Below are 26242 nucleotides of genomic sequence, written 5' to 3' on the forward strand. Positions count from 1 at the left end.
CCTCGTGTCCCGATGCCTGCTGTCCCATGCGGAGTGATACCAACTTCACTCCCCCTATTTTCACGATGCTTCCTGTCCCATGCGGAGTGATACCAGCTTCACTCCCCCTCTTATCCCGATGCCTCCTGTCCCATGGAGAGTGATACCAACCTCAATCCCCCTCTTGTCCCGATGCCTCCTGTCCAATGCAGAGTGATACCAACTTCACTCCACCTCCTGTCCCATGCGGGGTGATACCAACTTCACCTCTTGTCCCGATGCCTCCTGTCCCATGCGGAGTGATACCAGCTTCACTCCACCTCTTGTCTCAATGCCTCCTGTCCCATGCGGAATGATACCAACTTCACTCCACTTCTTGTCCCGATACCTCCTGTCCCATGCAGAGTGATACCAACTTCACTCCACCTTTTGTCCCGATGCCTCCTGTCCCATGTGGAGTGATACCAACTTCACCTCTTGTTCCTGCTAGCAGACTCCAGAGGGGTGCAAGCAGCAGGAAAGAAGATATCTTCAAGTCTGTGTGAAGCAATAAATTGGTTATAATAATGTAGCGCCCTCTAAGTGGGGTAGAGAGTTAAATTTAGCTTGGCTCACAGTGGTGAAGTGAGCATGTCTGATTGGGTTACTTTAGGCCAGGCTGGAAGGTTCTACAGGTCAAGTCTTTGGCATCTCCCCCTGGTTCTGGAATATTCCAGAAGATTCTAGAAGCCAGTGGAATCCATGTGACTGCGACACGGTAGTTCGGCAATTAGAGGTTTAAATCAGGTGTGAGGAGGCGACACTGCGCCTGGTGATCTCTGACTCCTCCCATGTTGGTCAGGTAGATCTCCGCCTCTTTCTGATTGCCTACCTCTGATGTAGAGGGTGACCCCAGCAGAGTGGTCCCACCTAGCTCACATTAACCCTTTCACTGCCAGAGCTGGTTTTGCATTTTTTTTTTGTGCACATGGGAAAATGAACATTTTGGGCCTGAAGATTGACCCCCGAATGTATATATTCTGAAGGAAGAAGCCCTGGAGATAAACTGGTGGGAATTGTGAAGGCGTTCCTCATATACAAATTTTTCCTTAATATCCGTATTTATTTCCTCTTTCTCGCCCATTTTCTATGTTGGGATCTTCTCTACAATACTTTGTTATAACAATGTAACGTATATGGGAAACATGGGGCGGGGTTGTGACCAGAAGGAGAAGGACCCACTTATATCAGTGGTCAGTGTAGTGGTCCCTTACATAGGTGACCGATGGGAGAAGGACCCCCATATATCAGTGGTCAGTGTAGTGGTCCCTTACATTGGTGACCGATGGGAGAATGACCCTCTTATATCAGTGGTCAGTGTAGTGGTCCCTTACATTGCCAGTTCTTACTGACAGATGGAAATTATTCATTGCTCAAGGAACCCCTAGAACCCTTTTGGAGGACCCCTGGTTGAGAAAGGCTGGACTAGGCAATCATATATTTCTGTCCCCTTTGGTGGGAGTGGAGGTGACCCCTCTATGAGGACATACAGTCCATACACACCCAGAACAAGGCCGAGGTCACACTACCAGATGGTTCTCAGGGCTGCAGTTCCTCTGAGCTCCACAAGGTGTGATCTCACTTCTACCCAGACAGGAAGTCTCTATGGAAGACAGGAAGTGATGTTGGGGACAGACAGGAAGTGATGTCACGTATAAATAGGAAACTCTGGAGAGAGGTAAGCCGGGAGAAAGTAGAGAGGAGACATTGCTGGAAGTGGCAGCCGAGGAGGTGAAAACATCTTATTTTCTGTATACACCCAGTAACCCCCCGTCATGTCCATCCTCTTCCTCCACGGTCACATCCGTCCTCTTCCCCCACCGTCACATCCGTCCTCTTTCTCCACCACCACGGTCGTCCTCTTTCTCCACTGTCACGTCCGTCCTCTTCCTCCACCGTCGGGTCCGTCCTCTTCCTCCACGGTCACGTCCGTCCTCTTCCTCCACCGTCGGGTCCGTCCTCTTCCTCCACCGTCGGGTCCGTCCTCTTCCTCCACCGTCGGGTCCGTCCTCTTCCTCCACCGTCGGGTCCGTCCTCTTCCTCCACCGTCACCTCTGTTCTCTTCCTCCACTGTCGGGTCCGTCCTCTTCCTCCACCGTCGGGTCCGTCCTCTTCCTCCACCGTCGGGTCCGTCCTCTTCCTCCACCGTCGGGTCCGTCCTCTTCCTCCACCGTCGGGTCCGTCCTCTTCCTCCACCGTCGGGTCCATTCTCTTCCTCCACCGTCGGGTCCGTTCTCTTCCTCCACCGTCGGGTTCGTCCTCTTCCTCCACCGTCGGGTCCATCCTCTTCCTCCACTGTCACCTCCGTTCTCTTCCTCCACTGTCACCTCCGTTCTCTTCCTCCACTCTCACCTCCGTTCTCTTCCTCCACTCTCACCTCCGTTCTCTTCCTCCACTCTCACCTCCGTTCTCTTCCTCCACCGTCGGGTCTGTCCTCTTCCACCACCGCCGGGTCCGTCTTCTTCCTCCACCGTCACCTCCGTCCTCTTCATCCACCGTCGGGTCCGTCCTCTTCCTCCACCGTCACCTCCGTTCTCTTCCTCCATAGTCATGTCCGTCCTCTTCCTCCATAGTCATGTCCGTCTTCTTCCTCCATTGTCACTGTGACGTCTTTTATCTCCAGCAGATGATGATACACACATATATAGTGGGTCCGTCCTCTTCCCCCACGGTCACGCCCGTCCTCTTCCCCCACGGTCACGCCCGTCCTCTTCCCCCACGGTCACGCCCGTCCTCTTCCCCCACGTTCAAGCTCGTCCTCTTCCCCCACCGTCGGGTCCGTCCTCTTCCCCCACCGTCGGGTCCGTCCTCTTCCCCCACCGTCGGGTCCGTCCTCTTCCTCCACCGTCACGTCCGTCCTCTTCCTCCACCGTCACGCCCGTCCTCTTCCTCCACCGTCGGGTCCATCCTCTTCCTCCACCGTCACGCCTGTCCTCTTCCTCCACCGTCGGGTCCGTCCTCTTCCTCCACCGTCACCTCCGTTCTCTTCCTCCACCGTCACCTCCGTTCTCTTCCTCCACAGTCATGTCCGTCCTCTTCTTCTATAGTCACTGTGACGTCTTTTATCTCCAGCAGATGATGATACACACATATATAGTGTGGGAACCCAGATTAACCCCTTCAGGGCCAGAACATTCCCTTCATCTCATCAGTCTATACTAACTGACTCTACAATATTATGGGATGAGGGTTTTTTTTAGAGATGGATTTAGAATGCATTTGTTTGTATTTAGTTACTTTAGAAATAATGAAGAAATAACTATTCCTGATGTCCGAGAAGGTTCAACCCAAGGGATGTGTCTGGATGGTGACTGTATCATTGTGTGTGTCAGGTTCCTATAAGGTGTCAGGGTGTCACTGTCTATTTCTCCATGGAGGAGTGTGAGTATTTAGAAGGACACAAGGACCTCTACAAGGACGTCATGATGGACAATCAGCCGCACCTCACATCACCGGGTAAGAGGAGACTTTATTGGAAAGGAGAGAGCAGTACGGAGGATCCACCTAGATCCCCCATCATCTGATAAATACATAGAAACAATGGATTCAGTCAGTGTGTGTGTTTCCTACAGATGGATCCAGTCTTGGGAACCCACCAGAGAGATGTCCCCTTCCTCTGTATTCACGGGATTCCACACAGGAAGGTCACATCATCCCTCATCATCAGGTAGGTAGATCCAGTCATGGGAACCCACCAGAGAGTTGTCCCCGTCCTCTGTATTCTTGGGATTCCACACAGGAAGGTCACACCATCCCTCACCATCATCAGGTAGATGAGGAACAATCACTAATAGTATCATTAGGATCTGTACACTATCTGCATTGTTACCATTGATGTCATTTTATTATATATTCAGAGTGGAAACCTGAGAGATCCTACAGTTGAGGTCAAAGAAGAGATAAAAGCGGATGATGATGAGGATGGGGTGATGGAGGAGTCAGAGATTCCAGAAGGACACAAAGATCTGTACCAGGACACCATGGTGGAATCATCCAGCTACAGAAACCCACCAGAGAGATGTCCCCGTCCTCTGTATTCCCGGGATTCCACACAGGAAGGTCACACCATCCCTCACCATCAGGTAGATGTGTATAAATCATAACTATTAGTGATTGTTCCTCAAGGGTGTTTGTTACATTGAATTTCTTTTTGAATGCTCAGAGTGGAATCCTTGGGGATGATAATATTGATGTTAAAGAAGAGTATAAAGAGGAGGATGAGGAGTATGGAGTGATGGAGGAGTTTTCAGAAGGACACAAAGATATGATGGAGCCACCTAATACCAGGAACCCCCCAGAGAGATGTCCCCGTCCTCTGTATTCCCGGGATTCCACACAGGAAGGTCACACAATTCCTCACCATCATCAGGTAGATGATTGACAATTATTGATAGTTATGATTTATACACGTTTGTTACAATGAATGTTTTATTATATATTCAGAGTGGAATCCTCAGGGATGATAATATTGATGTTAAAGAAGAGATAAAAGAGGAGGATGGGGAGTATGGAGTGATGAAGCAGCTTTCTGAAGAGCACAAGGATCTCTATGAGGACATCATGATGAAGCCATCAAGCCCACCAGAGAGATGTCCTCTGTATTCTCGGGATTCCACATTGGAAGACCACAACTATGCACACAATTACAAGGTTCGTTTGATGGAGGATCTAGGCCATGAAAGGGACTCAGCCATGCCAGACAATGTGTGGATCCTACAAGATGACGTTCTCTCTGTGGTCTTGCATTAATCAAGTGGCTGTAAACTCAAATTCCCAAAACACAATGTATTTGCCTAGTTCAGTAGATGTTGTTATAACCTAAATCACATTGTGTGAACCTCTCAATAATGCCTCCTCAATCAGTTGTAGCCCATGTTGAGCTGAGTCCTTTGTTTTTCATGTCCCTCTCAGTCTGTGGCATGCTGTCACATGTTGTGTGGCTATTTCCACCATTGGCTTCTCTTCTCCCAGTTGAATTTGGAGTTTCCTCCTCTCTTCTATAGAAGTGAAGTCCGAAATGGAGGGGAGTGTCTCTGGAAGTGAGTGTCCCTCACTGATGAGTACTTGGGGCACTGTAGCAGGAAATGGTCCTCATCCCCCCAGGTCACCCTGGTCACATTGTAGCAGGAAGTGGTCCTCGTCCTCAAGGTCACCCTGGTCACATTGTAGCAGGAAGTGTTCCTCGTCCTCCAGGACCCCCTGGTCACACTGCATCAGGAAGTGGTCTTCATCCTCCAGAACCCCCTGGTCACATTGTAGCAGGAAGTGGTCCTCGTCCTCCAGGACCCCCTGGTCACATTGTAGCAGGAAGTGTTCCTCATCCTCCAGGACCCTCTGGTCACACTGCAGCAGGGAGTGGTCCTCATCCTCCAGGTCACCCTGGTCACATTGCAGCAGGAAGTGGTCCTCATCCTCCAGAACCCCCTGGTCACATTATAGCAGAAAGTGGTCCTCGTCCTCCAGGACCCCCTATTTACATTGAAGCAGGAAGTGGTCCTCATCCTCCAGGACCCCCTGGTGACATTGCTGGCACAGTCTACTCTCCCTGGGCTTGTAGGTCTGTCTGTGCCGTCCTGATTGGAGTTTCAGGCTGTGGGCGCTCTGTACCGGCTCAGGGTCTGTCTATCTTTGGGGCCGGTTTGTAGTCTCTCTGTAGTGACTGGTAAACCGTTTCTTGGAGTTGGAGATTTCATTTCTCCATTCCTCAACATATTTTTTGGGGAATCCTTCATTATGTTTTTATTTGAGATTTTGTCAGGCCGCTTGTGCGTTTTGGGATGGACAAGGCGCTGAGTTGTTGCAGGCCACATGGCTGTCCTTATTGGTCAGTAAGGCCTTATGGTGGTACGAGTTAGGACTGCTGTTTTGTAGATGGCCCCAGTATGATAGCGCCCTCTTCTGGACTGCAAGAAGCATAGGAACTCTGCCCAACTCAGACTGGCAAGCACTGTTGGAGGTGCTCCGGTGGAATTGGAGGAGGTGCTTGCAGAATTCCAGATGGAATATTTCTGACGGGCTGAAGTCCCATTTGGGTTGGTCTGGGTAGGTGACGGGACCCCAAACTTCACTGCCATAAAGAAGGATTGGGGTGATGACGCTATAAAAGGTTCTAAGCCAGACACTTACTGGAGGTTGTAGGTGGTACAGCAGTCTCCTGATGGCATAGGAGGTTCTCATGCCTTGTCTTTCAGGGACTCTATGGCTGGCTGGAAACTTTCTCCACCCCCCCCCCCCCCCTCGCTGTCTCCTTCTCTCTCTCTCTCTCCCCCCTCTCTCTCCCCTCTCCCCCCCCTCTCCCCCCCCTCTCTCTCCCCCCCCCCTCTCTCTCCCCTCTCCTCTTTCCCCCCTCTCCTGTCCCCCCCTCTCTCTCTCTCCCTCTCTCTCCCCCCTCCCTTTTCTCCCCCCTCTCTTCCCCCCCCCCTTCTCTCCCTCTCCTCCCCCTTCTCTCCCTCTCCTCCCCCCCCCCCTCTCTCTCTCTCAGCAGCAGCATACATGCCTCCTTCTTACTTCCTCCTGTATATATCTCATTATACAGGCTGTCAATCAAGGGGCGTGGCGTCACCTTTTTAACTTTTTTTTTTTCAATATTGCAGAGAGGATTGCTGATGGAAGGCTGTTTTTCTTCTACCAGCCACACTACACACAAATGGCTTGTGCTCTTTTTGCAGGTTTACAACCACTTTCACTCTTATATTTTCTTGATGTAGAGTGGAGATCCAATCGATATAGAATTTGAGGTGAAATCAGAAGAAGAAGAGGCGTATGTGAGGGATGATCAGCAGTCTATGGAGGAGGATGGAATAACGGGGACATTTATAGAGGAGGACACTCCTACAGAGATCAGCACAGGTGGGTCATGAACACGAAATCCATTCCTCCACCCATACTGCTCACTGATTGGTGCAGAGTAGGGCGGGGACTGGGTGATATCAGCCTGTAATACCCTGGTCACTTTCCTGCGCTGTGTTCCCCTTCCTGTATTTCTTCTCTGTGCTGCTGGCACAATTTATGTCTCTAGACTGGATTTATGGAGGTTCTGGGGTTCAGCTGGAAGAAAAATGTGGATTTTCACCATAGACATTGCTCTAACTAGACACCTGGGGCATGTACCTTGAGCTCCATATCTGGTTGTGACAAGAACTCTGATGGAGCAATTCTCCCGGGATTACTTGTTCTGTTTTTTGGGGGGGATCAGCTGGCATCAAAATGTGGATTTTCACCATAGGTGTTGGTCAAACTGGACATCTGTGTCCCGGGTCTCCTGCCCAATGCCTGGGTCTAGCAAGATCTGACAGAGCAATTCTCCCGGCGTTACTTTCTTGGTTGTTCTTACTCAGTTGTCCTCTGGCCTCAGTCAGTCTCTAGCCCCAACTTCCAGCAGTGCTTCCGCCTCTCACACTGGCTACCCAAGGGCTGGCCTTGCTGAAAATTACACCAGGCGTTACTGCACCCGCCTCCCCCCTCCTCTCCGGCCTGCTGGCTTTGAAACTGCACCAAAATGTACACTCTGTATATTTACGGAGGGTTGGCAACCCTGCCCTGTGTGCCCGCAGGAGAGGAGGGAAGCTGGAAGTGCTGCGGGGAAAGAGGGACACACGAGGGGGGCACAGAGATCACTCCCCCTACAGTGCAGCTGGAGGGAGTAAAAGGAGGAGAAGCCGCCAGCACTGCAGAGGGGTGCCTACAAGAGTCAGCAATAAGGCAGTATTGCATGCCCTCCTACTCGGCAGTTACCCGGACCCGGTACAGGAGGGCCAGCTGTACTGCTGTATCAGCAGCTCTGGTAGAAATCATTGTTTTTTCAGCAGGAAAGGCTCCCCGCCGCCAGAACCCAATAGCACTTTGGAAGGGATTCCCCCATCGACAGTGACTGTTTTGCAAGAAAGGAAATTGCATCAATCTTCACTTGCTTAATGCACATGGGGTGACTAGGGTGCTCCCAGGCACGTCCGGCACATGGGGTGACTGGGGTACGCCCAGGCACGTCTGACACATGGGGCTACTAGGGTGTGCCCAGGCATGTCCGGCACATGGGGCTACTAGGGTGTGCCCAGGCACGTCCGGCACATGGGGTGACTGGGGTATGCCCTGGCACATGGGGCAACTAGGGTGTGCCCAGGCACATGGGGCGACTAGGGTGCGCCCAGGCACATGGGGCGACTAGGGTGTGCCCAGGCACGTCCGGCACATGGGGGGACTAGGTTGTTCCCAGGCACGTCCGGCACATGGGGGGACTAGGTTGCGCCCAGGCACGGCCGGCACACCATGTGCGTATGCTCACGCTGGAATTGTAAGCTCCTCAGTGACCAAGCTGCCTGATGTGGGCGGAGTCCTGGTTTTGGGGAACCAATCTGGTCCTGTCTAGTAATCCTCTTTGTCTTTGTATTTTAGTCCATGGCCGGGAGATGAAGAAAACCTCCGAGGATTGTCTCACTTTGTCTCCAGACTGGAAAGTAGACGATGAGGACACCACACCGAATTCCGAAATCCCCACCACCTTGTATATCTATGTTGTGCCCCACAGTGTAGATGGGCCAACAGCTTCCTCGTATCCTGAGGAACCTCAGACTGTGCAGGACCAGGCCTGCCTTCCAAGAGGGAAGAGGTTCTCCTGTACTGAGTGCGGGAAACGTTTTTCAGATAAGCACTATTTTTATAAACATCAGAAATTGCACGCATGTGGGAATCCCTATTTGTGCCCCGTGTGTGGGAAAATCTTTTCAAGTAATTCCTATCTTTCCATACATCAGAGATCTCACACGGGGGAAAAGCCGTATTGTTGCTCTCTGTGCGGGAAATGTTTTTCACACAAGTCCAGTCTGAACAGCCACCAAAGGACTCACACGGGCGAAAAGCCATATTCCTGCCCTGAGTGCGGGAAATGTTTTTCACACAAGCCCAGTTTTATTAGCCACCAACTGTCTCACACGGGTGACAAGCCGTATTCCTGCCCTAAGTGCGAGAAATGTTTTTCAAAGAAGTCCTTTCTTACCACACATCAGAGAACTCACACGGGGGATTTATGTCTTCAAGATGAGAATGGTCAATCACAGAAGTCCTCTGCTTACAGTCATCTGAGATTGGATACGGAGGAGAATGAACTTTCCTGGTCTGACTGAGGGAAATGTTCCTCACTGAAGACCTGAGTGCGGGAAATGTTTTTCAGAGAAGTCGAGTATTTCCAAACATCAGAGATTTCACACGGGGGGAGAAGCCACATCCCTGAGTGAGGGAAATGTTCGTCACTGAAGTCCTGTCTTCCTGCACATCAGGGGTCCCACACAACCTTGGAGGTGTGTTAGTGCATGAGTACGGGAAATGTCTTCTAGATGAATGTTGCTGGACATCCCAGCTCTCATGTGGGGAAGCAGCACACCCTGATATACACCTCAGATATACTCCATGGCTGATCTTCATCATGGAAGAAACTGTTCATTAGGAGGTCAGAGGTCACCAAAGACGTGGATGAAGTGTGGGAACGGGTTGGCCATTGATAGCAGGAGAATAAAAATGTTGTCCTCACCTGTCATTGGCTGAGTAAATTTTGTGGTGGAAGATAATATCATATTATGACCACTAGAGGAAGCCGAGCGTGAGATCCTAATAAAGAATAATCTGAAGAGACAAGCGAGCGCTTATAACAAAATAAAGCTGCTAAACACCAAAATTTACCATATAAAACCTCCAAATAAATAGTAAAAGCAGGGTGTAGCGCTAAAAGACAATAAACGGTACTTATATCAAATGATGGAATAATAAAATCAAGTGACTGAATGGTGCAAGAACCGTGTCAATGGTGGATGCATGTCTACATCATAAAAAAACGCATGAAACCAGCTTATATAAATAAATTGAAATAAAGTGCAGCATAAAGTGATAATCTTGTCACTGTTTAGTGACTAATCAAGTGCAAAGTGACAGACTAGAAAATCAAGCAATAGTCCACAATAAAAAGTGCACAGGAGATCCAGATGATCTTCAAAGTCCAGTGGTCTGGTGCTATGGTGATTAAAGTAATAAGATTGCGCACTCACCAGATACGCAATCAAAATGCGCATTAGGAAATATCAATTCCAGAGGACTGAAGATCCCTGAATAGTCTGGTGTTGGTCAGGTGCCTCTCACTGCCTGGTATCCACTGCCATATGTGATGCAACCGCTCCTGTGGATATTAGTAGCTCACAAGGAGCTCCAAAAAAGGAGGCCAAATAGTGTGATACCTTCTAAACAGGCGATGTTTATTCAAATATTGGGCAAACAGAGTATAAGCAAACCAAAAAACACTGACCATCTGAAGATGGCCGCCGGGGCTCTCTTGGCGCCAGCGGCGTGACGTCACAACTCCGGGAGCTACGGAGTTGTGACGTCACGCCGCCGGTGCCAAGAGAGCCCCGGATTGCAAAAATACACTGCAATTGCAGTGAATGCCCAATAGATGGCTCCCTACTCCACACAATGATGATGTACAGAACACTCTCTGCCTGGTAAATACATGGCTCAAAAAAACTGAAAGGAAGACTCTGTAATCAGAGTCTAGCATCAAGTCGATGAACCTCCTGGGATATTGATCTGGTCAGGCAAGTCGCAGAGGGGGTTGTTAATCAGTTTCAGTTGCTTTGGTGATAATGAAATTAAAAACAGGTGCACTAGATGGGCAACAATGAGACGACCCCCAACACAGGAATGGTTTTACAGGTGGAGGCCACTGACTTTTTTCCCTCCTCATCTTTTCTGACTGTTTTTCACTCGTTTTGCATCTGGCTAGGGTCAGTGTCACTACTGGTAGCATGAGGCCATACCTGGACCCTACAGAGGTTGCACAGGCAGTCCAACTCCTCCAGGATGGCACATCAATACGTGCCATTGCCAGAAGGTTTGCTGTGTCTCCCAGCACAGTCTCAAGAGTATGGAGAAAATTCCAGGAGACAAGCATGGAGGAGATTCCAGGAGACAGTCAGTTCCTCTAGGAGAGCTGGACAGGGCTGTAGAAGGTCCTTAACCCATCAGCAGGACCGGTATCTGTTCCTTTTTGCAAGGAGGAACAGGATGAGCCCTGCCAGAGCCCTACAAAATGACCTCCAGCAGGCCACTGGTGTGAATGTCTCTGAGCAAACAATCAGAAACAGACTTCATGAGGGTGGCCTGAGGGCCCGACATCCTCCAGTGGGCCCTGTGCTCACTCCCCGGCACCATAGAGCTGGATTGGCATTTGCCATTGAACCCCAGAATTGGCAGGTCCACCACTGGCGCCCTATGCTTTTCACAGATGAGAGCAGGTTCCCCCTGAGCACATGTGACAGACGTGAAAGGGTCTGGAGAAGCCGTGGAGAACGTTCTGCTGCCTGTAACATGGTTCAGCATGACCATTTTGGGGGTGGGTCAGTGATGGTCTGGGGAGGCATATCCATGGAGGGACGCACAGACCTCTACAGGCTAGAAAATGGCACTCTGACTGCAATTAGGTAGGGGGATGAAATCTGTGGACCCAATGTCAGACCCTACTCTGGTGCATTGGGTCCTGGGTTCCTCCTGGTGCAGTGGGTCCTGGGTTCCTCCTGGTGCGGTGGGTCCTGGGTTCCACCTGGTGCAGGGGGTCCTGGGTTCCTCCTGGTACAGTGGGTCATGGGTTCCTCCTGGTACAGTGGGTCATGGGTTCCTCCTGGTGCAGGACAATGCCTGGCCTCATGTGGCAAGAGTATGCAGGCAGTTCCTGGAGGATGAAGGAATTGATACCATTGAATGGCCCCCACGCTCACCTGACCTAAATCCAATAGAACCCCTCTGGGATGTCATGTTTCGGTCCATCTGACGCCACCAGGTTGCACCACAGACTGTCCAGGAGCTCAGTAAAGCCCCAGTCCAGATCTGGGAGGAAATCCCTCAGGACACCATCTGTGGTTTCATTAGTACCCTCCCCCGACGTTGTTAGGCATCCATACAAGCACTTGGGGGCCATACAAACTACTGAGGACCTTTCTGAGTTGCTGCAATGACATTTCAGCCACATGGACTCTCCTGCTGCATCATTTCTTCACTTTGATTTTCAGGGTGTCTTTGAATTCAGTCCTCTGTAGGTCGATCACTTTCATTTCCATCAAACGATGGGGCGTCCTTACATTCCTCACCCATCTCCCGTCCATGTCAGTATAGAGATCCAGCAGGAGATTCCTTCCCATTGAGATCTGATGGGTTTTCAAAGTCTTCCTTTCATTTTTTTTTAGTCGTGTATATATCACTACTGCATATGTTTGAATTATTGTAACATTTACTGTAGCAATTTATTCTGGAAAAGAACGGCCAAATCTGAGACAGGTCGGAGGTATACTCTAGCAATCCCCTGGTTAATGATTTTACCATCAGCACTGGGAATGGTTGTCATAATGAGACCCATTGGCCATACATTTTCGTGAGGGTCTTTCAACAAAACAAGGTCTCCTACTTGAACCTTTGGTTTCTCCCCCCCATCTACTTTCTTCTTGTTTGGAGGGATGACAAATATTCTTGCTTCCAGTGTTTCCAAAGGTATCAGCAAGGTTCTGAACCCGCTTCCACTGGCACTTGTAAAGATCTAATAAAGTGAACTCACCAGGTGGTCCTAATACTACACAAGCCTTCTGAGTCAAGAGCATTGCTGGTGTAAGAACTTCAGGTCAGAACTTGGTTCAAGAAGATCAAATACCTTGACTTTTGATCGATCGCTTGTATCTACATGACATACAAAATCTGGGCCTGAGAACCAGTTGGTATGTTTCAGGTGAGCTGCTTGAATTACTCTGGTACCGGGGTCTGCTGGGTTCTGACTAGTGACAACATAATGCCACTGGGTTTTCTAATGCGGATTATCCGGTTTAAGACACACACATCAAATCTTCTGGAGGCGTTGTGAATAAAGTCTAACACAAATTGCTGTCAGTGTAATATTTACCTGTGTTTGGTTCAAAGTCTGGTTCTTCCAAGAATCAGCTCTGCTAGCTCAACGGACAAAATGTCTGCATGTATCTCCAAGGGTGGCATTGGGTGAGCTGGTCCTGGAGGTCATTTAGATTTGCCCATATTAAAACCTACATGACATTGACCATCACCATCTATGACCTTGAATGACCATTGACATTGACCATCACCGTATGCGACCTTGAATGACCATTGATATTGACCATCACTGTCTGTGACCTTGAATGGCCATTGACATTGACCATCACTGTCTATGACCTTGAATGACCACTGACATTGACCATCACTTTCTATGAACTTGAATGACCATTGACATTGATCATCACTGTCTATGACCTTGAATGACCACTGACATTGACCATCACTTTCTATGACCTTGAATGACCATTGACCATCACTGTCTGTGACCTTGAATGACCATTGACATTGACCATCACTGTCTATGACCTTGAATGACCACTGACATTGACCATCACTTTCTATGACCTTGAATGACCATTGACATTGATCATCACTGTCTATGACTATAGCTGCTATCGCCACATTAGAAGCATCAGAAAAGACACGTACCTCTCCTCGCACTGTTGGGATCTGGGAAGACAGATCTTTAGGATGATTCAAGTCTTCTGTCTATGTTCTCCACTGAGTTTCTGTATCTGGCGAGGGTGGGGAATCCTGGTCACATTGATCTATTGAGACCTCTCTAAGGCTTTGCCTTGCATAGTGATCGGGGCTGCAAACCCGAGTGGATCATAAAGATTGTTTGCTGGGGCTAGGATACCTCTCAGTGTGTATGGCTTCACCTCTCCAGACACTTGAAAGGTAAAACTGTTGGTCTGGAGATTCCAAACTTACTCCTAAACTCCATTGAAGGGGCAAAGGATGGAAACCTAGAAGAAGGCCTTCTAATACTTTTGTCCTGTCATCTGCAGGAAACGCTTCCATTACTGATCTCCTATTGGATGCCACCTTGTATAGCTTGAGATTCGGTCCTGCAAGCATCTCCCTAGCTCTCTGCTCTACTGAATGCTTCGGCTTCAGTAGGCACAGAGGTAAGTCTGTCATCTACACTATTTCCCGGAAGTGAGTCCACCCCTCCCCCGGACTGTATACAGTGTGCGTGCGTGTATATATATATATATATATATATATATATATATACACAGTATCTCCCAGAAGTGAGTCCACCCCTCACATTTGTGTCAATATTTGATTCTCTCTTTCCATGTGACAACACTGAAGAAATGACACTTCGCTACAATGTGACGTAGTCAGTGTACAGCTTGTATAACATAAATTTGCTGTCCTGTCAAAATAACTCAACACACCGCCATTAATGTCTAAACCGCTGGCAACAAAAGTGAGTACACCCCTAAGTGAAAATGTCCAAATTGGGCTCAAAGTGTCAATATTTTGTGTGGCCGCCATTATATTCCAGGACTGCCTTCACCCTCTTGGGCATGGAGGTCACCAGAGCTTCACAGGTTGCCACTGGAGTCTTATTCCACTCCTCCATGATGACAGCACGGAGCTGGTGGATGTTAGAGACCTTGCGCTCCTCCACCTTCCGTCTTCCACTCCTTCATGATGACATCACGGAGCTGGTGGATGTTAGAGACCTTGCGCTCCTCCACCTGCCGTCTTCCACTCCTCCATGACGACATCACTTTGCTGGTGGATGTTAGAGACCTTGCGCTCCTCCATGACGACATCACTTTGCTGGTGGATGTTAGAGACCTTGCGCTCCTCCACCTGCCGTCTTCCACTCCTTCATGACTACATCACAGAGCTTATGGATGTTAGAGACTTTGCGCTCCTCCACCTTCCGTCTTCCACTCCTCCATGACGTCATCACGGAGCTGGTGGATGTTAGAGACCTTGCACTCCTCCACCTTCCGTCTTCCACTCTTCCTTGATGACATCATGGAGCTGGTGGATGTTAAAGACCTTGCATTCCTCCATCTTCCATTTGCGGATGCCCCACAGATGCTCAATAGGGTTTAGGTCTGGAGACATGCTTGGCTAGTCCATCCCCTTTACCCTCAGCTTCTTTAGCAAGGCACTGGTGGTCTTGGAGGTGTGTTTGGGATCGTTATGTTGGAATACTGCCCTGCAGCCCAGTCTCCAAAGGGAGGGGATAATGCTCTGCTTCAGTATGTCACAGTACATGGGGGTCAATTTGGTATGGAATTTTTTGGGTGTTGGTGATGGTGGATTTTCTTCATCGTCTGGACCAGATTTGAAGCATTCATGACAACATTGATGTCCCAGTAAAGAGGAGCTTATTTTACGTCCTTTTTTCTTCACCTGTGAATTGGACTTCCAATTTATTCCACATATTTTCTATAACTTTTTGGATACATGTATTGTTGCCTGCAATATTGAGGTGGCTGCTCATGTTTTATTGATATTTTTATGTTAAGGAGTTATATACGTACTATAGTGCAGAATTTTTCAGTTATTTTTTATTTCTTCAGTGTTGTCACATGAAAAGATATAATAAAATATTTCCAAAAATGTGAGGGGTGGACTCACTAATGTGAGATACTATATGTAGAAATTTCCCTCTCTCCCTGCTTGGTTATTTCTCTTAGACAATAAATGGCCATGGAAAGTGAAGGACTATTTCCAAAGACTTTCATCCTGAACTCTGTAATTTCGTTGTTGAGGTCGTTATCTTGAAACCAAAGGAACCTCAAGTACAGTAGTTGTGGTGATCTTCTCTAACCACAAAGCAGTTTCTGCCAGGGGCGGACTGACAACTCATGGGGCCCCCGGGCAATAGGGGATCATGGGGCCCCTGTGTCCTTGCCCACACTCAAAAAAGCCTATGAAAAAGGTACCAGGGGCATCTCATGGGGCCCCCTACTGACCCCGGGTCCTCGGGCAGTGCCTGAGTTTCCAAATGGTCAGTCTGCCCCTGGTTTCTGCACATCAGTAATAACCGCAGCTTGCTCTTTGCGGAATCATAAAAGGACACCTAGCAGGGTATTATTCAAATCAGTACGTCATTCAATGGGATGCCATCATACAGAGCAGTAGAATCAAAAACTACTCTGATCTGCCCTGGTTTTTAAGGGTGGTAGATGCCAAAGATTGGTAGGTACCAAAGATGCCAAAGATTGGTAGGTACCAACTCTCCTCACCCAGTTTCAGTGGTGGTGCAGCGATATGTGAGTAAAAGAGAGCTTTATTGCTTCCCAACTACAGCCATGCACCCCCTCACTATGCCATTCATGGTCCACAGCTCGTAGCTTGGGACAGTTTAGGTGGCAATGTGTTCACTAGAACTCCCAACAAAGAAAGACTTGCTATATCCATCAAAGATCATATGTTCCTTGATGTGGTTGAAAAGGAACTGTTTGTGGATGAAGTGAACCACTGGGTAGCACCCCCCACCATTTTGCTCACCACGCCTTAGACTGCCAAACAACAGGGAGCAACCACAGAAGAGATACGCTTCGTCATGGTCAAAGATCTTTTGCAGAAAGTTAACAAAATGTTCTTTCATTTCAAGATTTCTTGCAAAAGAGCACTGTGGAGCAAGGTGTCTCTTCTGTGGTAGCAAGAGGAGTATTTGGGCATTGGGGTCAACTTCGAGCATCTTATCTGGTAAGAATTTCAGATGAGGGGAATGCTCAATCGGGTTGGTATTTCTAACCTGCCATCGGCATCATGTCCCATTCAATGAGAGCGGGAAGTTTTATGTGTGTTTTCCCATCAACAGACTGAACGGAGAAGTTAGATGCCCTGTTTTCTTTATAGTACCTGAGCAGGATTTTAGTGTTTAAAAACGTTTCACCGTTAGGCACATTAAAGAACTCTGACTTGGCGAATGAGCGATTGACTTTATCACTTAACACGTCATCCATTTTCTCCCAACAGTCAGGTTCGTTCGATGGGTCTACAGTCACTAAACAGATCTTGGAACATGATCTGGGCCTCGTCCCTTCTGCACGTACCTCCTTACACTTGGATACAGCAGTTGATGGGGTAGGTTCATCTTCCTCCCCGCTTTGCTCTTTGTAGGTTACCAGAGTCTTTGTCGCCCAAGGGGCTGGTCCTGTATGCAGTACCGAGGTCTGCTGGTCACTACTGCACTCTCTGCATCTTATATAGGCCTTGCAGTCTTTAGCAATGTGTTTGGTAGATGCCCAACATCTGAAGCAGATAGTATTTATCTTCAGGTAAGCTTTAGATTCATCAATGTGCTTGTGTCAGGGTCCTGTCCACGACAGAAGTTCTGGAAGATCTGGCATTTCTGCCAGTACTCTGCATGGCTGCAGAAGGACAGCCTTTATAAGGAGGCTTATCACTTCCTCAAGTTGCTGGATGATCTCTAGCTCCCCGTGCCTTGTTCCTGTTTCCTGTGACTTTGACCCGTGATTTCCTGTTACCGACTCGTCTTGCTCCTGGACCTGTCTACTCTGCCTTACCCCTGATGTACCCTCGGCCTGGCTTACGGATGCTCTCTCTCTCTCTCCCCTGTGCTCGCCTCGGCTATCCCATCTGACTACGTCTGCTCTGATTCCCACCTGGTACCTGACCTTGGCTTGAAGCGACTACCCAGTAAACATCTAAATCCCCGAAGGGTTTGCATACCACGCACAGGCGCCTCCTGTCTGCAGACCTATCTCTGTGCACCAGCTGTGCTTCTGAGTGGACCACCAACCAGCACTCCTACAGGCGACCTGTGCAACTTTGGGCCTGACTGCCGCTGTCCCACTCTCAGGGGAGTCCGGAACTTAGCCGGAAGGGAAGCCCTCTCTCCATTGGCATCCATCACTAGGTACTTGATAGCTTGCTTCTGAATCCACGACACTTTGACAGTGGGTGTGTTTTTTTTATGGATTTGACAGTGGGTGTGGTTTTTTTATGGATTGGGCATGTACTGTCTGGGTCCATGTACTTCTTTTTAGAGTTTTTAAGGTGTAAAGCTGCATCAGTGTGGGCACCTTTTGCTGACTGACACTGATGGTATGTTGCCATGCTTTGCTCCTATCTTCTCTGTGCTTGCTGACATCTGGTTACTGCACGTCAAGAATATGAAGCTTGGGTTGTGTCTAGTCTTTGCTTGGTTGACGATAAACTTGGTAAAGAAACTGAATGGTGGGAAGGAGACATGATGATGTTCTTTGTACTTAGAGCCTTGAGAAATCCACTTATCTTGCAGACTGTATAGGACAGGGGTCTCCAAACTTTTCAAACAAAGGGCCGGTTTATGGTCCTTCAGACTTTAAGAGGGCCAGAGTGTGGCCAGTGGGGGTAGAAAATGTTCCGGTCCCAGCATCAGTAAGAATAAACATGGTCTCAGGGATGGTGGTCAGTAGGAGGAAGAGTAGTACCCCATCATTGGTATTAATGGCAGGAATAGTACCACATAAGTGTTATCAGTGGAAGAAATAGTGCCCCATTGTTGGTGTCAGTGGGAGGAATACTGCTTCATATCATTGGGAGGAATAGTGCCCCAAGGGCCGGATAATGGCTAGCAAAGGGCCACATCCAGCCCTCAGGCCGCAGTTTGGAGAACCCTGGTATAGAAGGTATAGGTATAATCCCACGTCCTCTGTCTCTGTCAGCCCCTTGGCTGCAATGACCAACAACATGTCACCAAGTTCTCTTAACTTTAGGTTGTCTTTGTTAGAGATTTTAGTCAACTCTTCCAGTTTCTTCAACAGAGCATTCTCAAAAGCTTCATGGCTGCCCTACCAGTCCTCTAATCTCTACCATACCATTCTAACCCCAGCAGCTGGATCATGAATGTGTACAGACCTGATTCTCCTGACCTGTCTAGATAACTCTTGTCTGAGCCACTTTGTTAACAGATCTAGCTCCTCTCTAGCCGTGATGTGAATACAGAACAGTAGTGGTCCCTTACAATGGTGACCGATGGGAGAAGGACCCCCTTATATCAATGGTCAGTGTAGCGGTCCCTTACATTGGTGACCGATGGGAGAAGGACCCCCTTATATCAGTGGTCAGTGTAGTGTTCCCTTACAATGGTGACCAATGGGAGAAGAGCCCTCTTATATCAGTGGTCAGTGTAGTGGTCCCTTACAATGGTGACCAATGGGAGAAGGACCCCCTTATATCAGTGGTCAATGTAGTGGTCCCTTACAATGGTGACCAATGGGAGAAGGACCCCCTTATATCAGTGGTCAGTGTAGTGGTCCCTTACATTGGTGACCAATGGGAGAAGGACCCGCTTATATCAGTGGTCAGTGTAGTGGCCCCTTACATTGGTGACCAATGGAAGAAGGACCCCCTTATATCAGTGGTTACTATAGTGGTCCCTTACATTGGTGACCAACGGGAGAAGGCTCGTCTTATATCAGTGTTCAGCAGGAGAAGGACATTCTCCTATGGTCATCAGTGGGAAGACTGTCCCCCTTACAGATCATTCATGTCAGTTGTTACTGAGAGACAAAAATTGTTCATAGCTCAAGGAACCCCTAGAACCCTTTGGAGGGCCCCTGACTGAGAAAGACTGGACTAGGCAGTCATATATTTCTGTCCCCCTTGGTGGGAGTGGAGGTGACCCCTCTATAAGGACATACAGTCCATACACACCCAGCACAAGACCGGGGTCACACTACCAGACGGTTCTCAGGGCTGCAGTTCCACAAGGTGGTGATCTCATTTCTACCCAGACAGGAAGTCTCTATGGAAGACAGGAAGTGATGTCAGGTATAAATAGGAAGTGAGTCGTGAGGAGGTAGAGAGGAGACATTGCTGGAAGTGGCAGCAGAGGAGGTAATAAGAGCTTATTTTATATTTACACCCAGTTACCCCCCATCATGTCCGTCCTCTTCCACCATCGTCACGTCCGTCCTCTTCCACCACCGTCTCGCCCTTCCTCTTCCTCCACCGTCACGCCCGTCCTCTTCCTCCACCGTCACGCCCGTCCTCTTCCTCCACCGTCACGCCCGTCCTCTCCCTTCACCGTCACGCCCGTCCTCTCCCTTCACCGTCACGCCCGTCCTCTCCCTCCACCGTCACGTCCGTCCTCTCCCTCCACCGTCACGTCCGTCCTCTCCCTCCACCGTCACGTCCGTCCTCTCCCTCCACCGTCACGTCCGTCCTCTCCCTCCACCGTCACGTCCGTCCTCTTCCTCCACCGTCACGTCCGTCCTCTTCCTCCACCGTCACGTCCGTCCTCTTCCTCCACCGTCACGTCCATCCTCTTCCCCCACCGTCACGTCCGTCCTCTTCCTCCATAGTCATGTCCGTCCTCTTCCTCCATAGTCACTGTGACGTCTTTTATCTCCAGCAGATGATGATACACACATATATAGTGTGGGAACCCAGATTAACCCCTTCAGGGGCAGAACATTCCCCCACTTCTGGGGCTGGAACATTCTGCTAATTGTGGAGATGTCACCTCAGCCGTCTATACTAACGGAATATACCACTTTTATTAATGGCAGGGGATGGGGGGGGGATTATTTAGACAGAGAATATTTACGACTTTCTTTGCTGGTGGATCAAGTACTAGGAGAAGCAGACTTTTCATAGAAAAAGAACTTTGTGATCCATCAAGCCAAAGGGTTAAATACTCCCGAATCACAAAATCATAGAGAATCCTAAACTGAATGTTCCTCTGTGTGTAATCCCACCGGGGGCCGTTCTTCCATGATAGAGACCTTCATATTATTCCTCTCCCCCCCCCATCCTAATATTGTACAACCAGTACAGTCCAGATCATTCTCTGTTATCAATTATTGGTCTACAGGAAACCTGTATAGATCACATGACCAATGAGGATGGAGGAGGACCGGAGTCACATGACTGAGAGGATACTAAACCTCACCCTGGAGATCATCTACCTGCTGGCCGGAGAGGTGAGGAGGATTCTGGGAGGTCACATGACATCACTCTCATCTCTATTAATAAAAGACAGACCTGACCGCAGAGGTGAGGGGGATTCTGGGAGGTCACATGACATCACACAGACCTGACCGGAGAGGTGAGGAGGATTCTGGGAGGTCACATGACATCACTCTCATCTTTATTAATAAAACACAGACCTGACTGGAGAAGTGAGGGGGATTCTGGGAGGTCACATGACATCACACAGACCTGACCGGAGAGGTGAGGAGGATTCTGGAAGGTCACATGACATCACACAGACCTGACCGGAGAGGTGAGGAGGATTCTGGGAGGTCACATGACATCACACAAACCTGACCGGAGAGGTGAGGAGGATTATGGGAGGTCACATGACATCACTCTGGTCTAGTCTGGCTAATAGACCATGTTCTTCTTGTAGACATGTAGATGATGTCAGATGATTGATATCGGTTTCCCTTTCTCCTGATCTGTAGGATTATGTTGTAGTGAAGAAGTCTAGTGGGGAGCCAATCTCAGGAGGATGGAGCAGGACCCAGAGCCCCACCATGGTGCCTCCCCCTCGTTCTCCCATACCTGAGAGGAACAAAGAGCAGAAGATCCTGGAACTGACCACCATGATGGTCCATCTGTTGACAGGAGAGGTGAGCGGTGCCAGGAATTCTGGGACATTCTCCAGTAACAGACAAGGGATGTGTCTGGATGGTGACTGTATCATTGTGTATGTCAGGTTCCTATAAGGTGTCAGGGTGTCACTGTCTATTTCTCCATGGAGGAGTGGGAGTATTTAGAAGGACACAAGAACCTCTACAAGGGCGTCATGATGGACAATCAGCAGACTTTCAAGAAGATTGTAAGGAAGGAATTTCCCTGGAATGAGACTATATTGAACCTTGCCCTGGAGATCCTCAGCCTGCTGACTGGAGAGGTGAGTGTAATGAAGGGGTTACATCTGACTCGGCTGTACACTGGGAGGGATTCAGAGTCTTTTTAGGTCTTCTGATGTTCTGCTCATCAATAACGACATCCACACAAGTACTATGAATACATGAAGTGTCCGTACTCTATGATATCCGGTTATAGCACAAGATGGCGGCATTGGTTATAAAAGAGAGCAAAGTCAGCTTTAGTCCAATCAGTGAGACCCATGATTGCCGGTATGCCACGCCCACTGACCGCTAGATCCATGGGGAACATCTACTGGTGTGTCAGTGAGTTTTACTAGGAAAACATTAGTGACCCTATTATAGGACTTCTAGAAGGAGCTATAAATCCGACCCCATTGTAGTCCTATCATTGGATGGAGATGTCCGTCCTTTGCTGAGTCGGCACATTGTGGCCAATCCCTGGAGGACACATCTAGAGCTGACCATAGAGGTGAGGGATGATGGGAGAGTGAGATTTATCTTTGTATCGCAAAGAACTGTACAGGAGTCATGAAGAAATCTACCGACAATGAGACCAGAAGGAGATCTCATCGTATGACCACAAGATCCTCGAGAATCCAGAATTCGGTCACCATCCCCCCACCTCCATCCCTGATCCCTACAGGACAGAAGATTCTAGAAGTCACCAAGAAGATGATGGAGCTGCTGACAGGAGAGGTGAGCGGTGCTGGGAATTCTGGGACATTCTCCAGTAACAGACAAGGGATGTGTCTGGATGGTGACTGTATCATTGTGTGTATCAGGTTCCTATAAGGTGTCAAGGTGTCACTGTCTATTTCTCCATGGAGGAGTGGGAGTATTTAGAAGGACACAAGGACCTCTACAAGGACGTCATGATGGACAATCAGCCGCCCCTCACATCACCAGGTAAGAGGAGACTTTATTGGAAAGGAGAGAGCAGTACGGAGGATCCACCTAGATCCCCCATCATCTGATAAACACATAGATACAATGGATTCAGTCAGTGTGTGTGTTTCCTACAGATGGTTTCAGTCATGGGAACCCACTAGAGAGATGTCCCTGTCCTCTGTATTCCCGGAATTCCACACAGGAAGGTCACACTATCCCTCACCATCATCAGGTAGATGGATCCAGTCATGGGAACCCACCAGAGAGATGTCCCAGTCCTCTGTATTCCCGGGATTCCACACAGGAAGGTCACACCATCCCTCACCATCATCAGGTAGATGAGGAACAATTATTGATAATTCTGATTTATACACAGCATGTTTGTTACAATGATTTATAATATTTTCAGAGTGGAAACCTTGGGGTTAACAATAACATTGTTAAAGAAGAAATAAAAGAGGAGGATGGGGAGTATGGAGTGATGAAGCAGCTTTCTGAAGAGCACAAGGATCTCTTTGAGGATATCGTGATGAAGCCATCAAGCCCACCAGAGAGATGTCCTCTGTATTCTCGGGATTCCACATTGGAAGACCACAACTATGCACACAATTACAAGGTTGGTTTGATGGAGGATCTAGGCCATGAAAGTGACTCAGCCATGCCAGCCATGTGTGGATCCTACAAGATGGCGTTCTTTCTGTGGTCTTGCATTATTCAAGTGGCTGAAAACCCGAATTCCCAAAACACAATTTTTTTTGCCTAGTTCAGTAGATAATGTAGTTATAACCTAAATCACATTGTGTGAACCTCTCAATATTGCCTCCTCAATCAGTTGTACAACCACTTTAAATCTGATATTTTCCAACCCTTCTCTTGATGTAGAGTGGAGATCCAATCGATATAGAATTTGAGGTGAAATCAGAAGAAGAAGAGGCGTATGTGAGGGATGATCAGCAGTCTATGGAGGAGGATGGAATAACGGGGACATTTATAGAGGAGGACACTCCTACAGAGATCAGCACAGGTGGGTCATGAACACTAAATCCATTCCTCCACCCATACTGCTCACTGATTGGTCCAGAGTAGGGCGGGTTGATATTGTCCTGTAGTAAGGTTGGTGTCCTCCAGTGTTTCCTGGTGGGGATCACTCTCGGCCTCCTACTGCTGTAGAGCGTCTCCTGAACTGCAGTCACCCCTTAATCCCTACAACCCCGCACTGTGAATTCCACTTATCCGCATTCCGGGCCCTTCCTGCCTTGCACCGCACTTTTCCTTGCCTTTCCTTTCCTGGATTCCTTTCTCTGCTTCGTTGTACCAGTCCAGCTGTAGCCTGCACTCCTGGAGCCCACCGCCATCCAGTTTTCAGACTGTACGGAGGGTCCACCATCTCCATCCATTCATGATTGGAGCTCAGACTGTTACATGGGGATAATAATGTGATCACATCCTCCAGCCAGAAAGTGATAATGAGGGAGGAGCCAATAGTCCAATGATGGTGGTGTTTAGGGTCAGGATGGGGGAGGAGCCAATACACCAATGGTGGTGGTCTTCAGGATGGGGGAGGAGCCAATAACCCAATGATGGTGGTCTTCAGGATGGGAGAGGAGCCAATAACCCAGTTATGGTAGTCTTCAGGGTCAGGATGGGGGAGGAGCCAATACCCCAATGATGGTGGTTTTCAGGGTCAGGGTGAGGGAGGAGCCAATACCCCAATGGTGGTGGTCTTCAGGATGGGGGAGGAGCCAATAACCCAATGATGGTGGTCTTCAGGATGGGGGAGGAGCCAATAATCCAATGATTGTGGTCTTCAGGATCAGGTTGGGGGAGGAGCCAATATCCCAATGATGGTGGTCTTCAGGATGAGTCCAGTCTTCCTCTTGGTTGTCTTCTCCCCATCCTCACTCTCTGACCTCTGGTGGGGCTCCTGTCTAGTAATCCTCTTTGTCTTTGTATTTTAGTCCATGGCAGGGAGATGAGGAAAACCTCCGAGGATTGTCTCACTTTATCTCCAGACTGGAAAGTAGAAGATGAGGACATCACACAGAATCCAGAAGACCCCACCACCTTGTATATCTTTGTGGTGCCCTATATTGTGAATGTACCATCGGATTCCTCGTATCCTGAGGAACCTCAGACTGTGCAGGACCGGGCCATCCTTCCAACAGTGAAGAGGTTCTCCTGTCCTGAGTGCGGGAAGAGTTTCCGCTATAAATCCCGTCTTAACGCTCATAAAAGGTCTCACACTGGTGAGAAGCCATTTTCCTGTCCTGAGTGCGGGAAATGTTTTTCAAATAAGTTCAACCTCTCCATACATCATAGGTCTCACACAGGTGAGAAGCCACATTCCTGCTCCATGTGCGGGAAATTATTTTCAGATAAGTTCAGTCTTTCTGCACATCAGAGATTGCACCCGGGAAAGAAGCCGTACTCCTGTCCTGAGTGCGGGAAACGTTTTTCAGATAAGTACTATCTTTATAATCATCAAAGATTGCACACAGGTAAGAATCCGTATTCCTGCCCCATGTGCGGGAAATGTTTTTCAAGTAAGTCTTGTCTTTCCATACATCAGAGATTGCACACGGGGGAAAAGCCTTTTTCCTGTCTTGAGTGCGGAAAATGTTTTGTACAAAAATCAGACCTTGTGAAACATCAGAGATCTCACACGGGGGAGAAGCCCTATTTTTGTTCTGAGTGCGGGAAATGTTTTTCACAGAAGTCCAATCTTAACAGCCACCAAAGGTCTCACATAGGTGAGAAGCCGTATTCCTGCCCTGAGTGCGGAGACGATTTCGTACAAAAATCAGAGCTTGCCACACATCAAAGATCTCACACGGGGGAGAAGCCATTTTCCTGTCCTGAGTGCGGGGAATGTTTTTCAAAGAAGTTCTATCTTTCCATACATAAGAGATCTCACACGAGGGATCCATGTCCTCAGGATGAGAATTGCCCATCACAGAAGTCCTCTGCTTACAGTCATCTGAGATTGGACACTGAGGAGAACGAACTTTCCTGGTCTGACTGAGGGAAATGTTCCTCACTGAAGTCCTGAGTGCGGAAAAATGTTTTTCAGAGAAGTCGAGTATTTCCAAACATCAGAGATTTCACATGGGAGAGAAACCACGTCCCTGTTCTGAGGGCGGGAAATGTTCCTCACTGAAGTCCCGTCTTCCTGTACATCAGGGGCCCAACACAACCCTGGAGGTGTATTAGTGCCTTGAGTGCGGGAAATTGTTATAACAATGGAACGCGTTGTGTATTGTACGCCAACCAATAATGACTCCGCCACCACATTCCAGACGGGATCTTTCCGACCAATCGAATTTCTGCCTTTATTATTTCCTGATTCTATGACTGCAATCTTGTCCGAAGTAAAATTCTAATAAAAACTTTATTGAATGAACAATAAATGGTGATTGTCGGTGCGATAATGGCAAACTGGCGTACCTACACATTGCTCCTAGGTGGCGCTTTACAAGTCTTTACAGGTCATCAGTTTAGTGTTGATTGTGAATATTGGGTGTAGAATTATCGCTCTCATTCCAGCCTAGGAATATGTAACCTGCAGCACAACCGACGTCTTCATACAGCGGGGAAATGAGGATTTGATACCCTGCAGATTGTGTAGGTTT

The 26242-nt window shown here is 48.6% G+C and overlaps 1 protein-coding gene across 1 annotated transcript; it reads left to right on the plus strand.

Moving 5' to 3' along the window:
* The first annotated feature begins 1670 nt into the window (after positions 1 to 1670).
* LOC149456044 (uncharacterized) lies at positions 1671 to 26020 on the plus strand. Its single transcript, XM_089685665.1, has 16 exons — positions 1671 to 3474; positions 3591 to 3787; positions 3876 to 4100; positions 4181 to 4387; positions 4462 to 4668; positions 6726 to 6867; positions 8410 to 9134; positions 20733 to 20810; positions 21294 to 21461; positions 21548 to 21745; positions 22239 to 22421; positions 22508 to 22631; positions 22748 to 22947; positions 23023 to 23229; positions 23496 to 23637; positions 24572 to 26020. The coding sequence occupies exons 1-16, from the start codon at positions 3390 to 3392 to the stop codon at positions 25633 to 25635; spliced, it is 4152 nt and encodes a 1383-aa protein (XP_089541791.1). The 5' UTR covers positions 1671 to 3389; the 3' UTR covers positions 25636 to 26020.
* The last annotated feature ends 222 nt before the right edge of the window (positions 26021 to 26242 follow it).

The sequence above is a fragment of the Staurois parvus genome, unplaced genomic scaffold (genome assembly GCF_062004578.1).
Source record: "Staurois parvus isolate SC_StPar_1 unplaced genomic scaffold, SC_StPar_1.0 ptg000380l, whole genome shotgun sequence".
NCBI lineage: Eukaryota > Metazoa > Chordata > Amphibia > Anura > Ranidae > Staurois > Staurois parvus.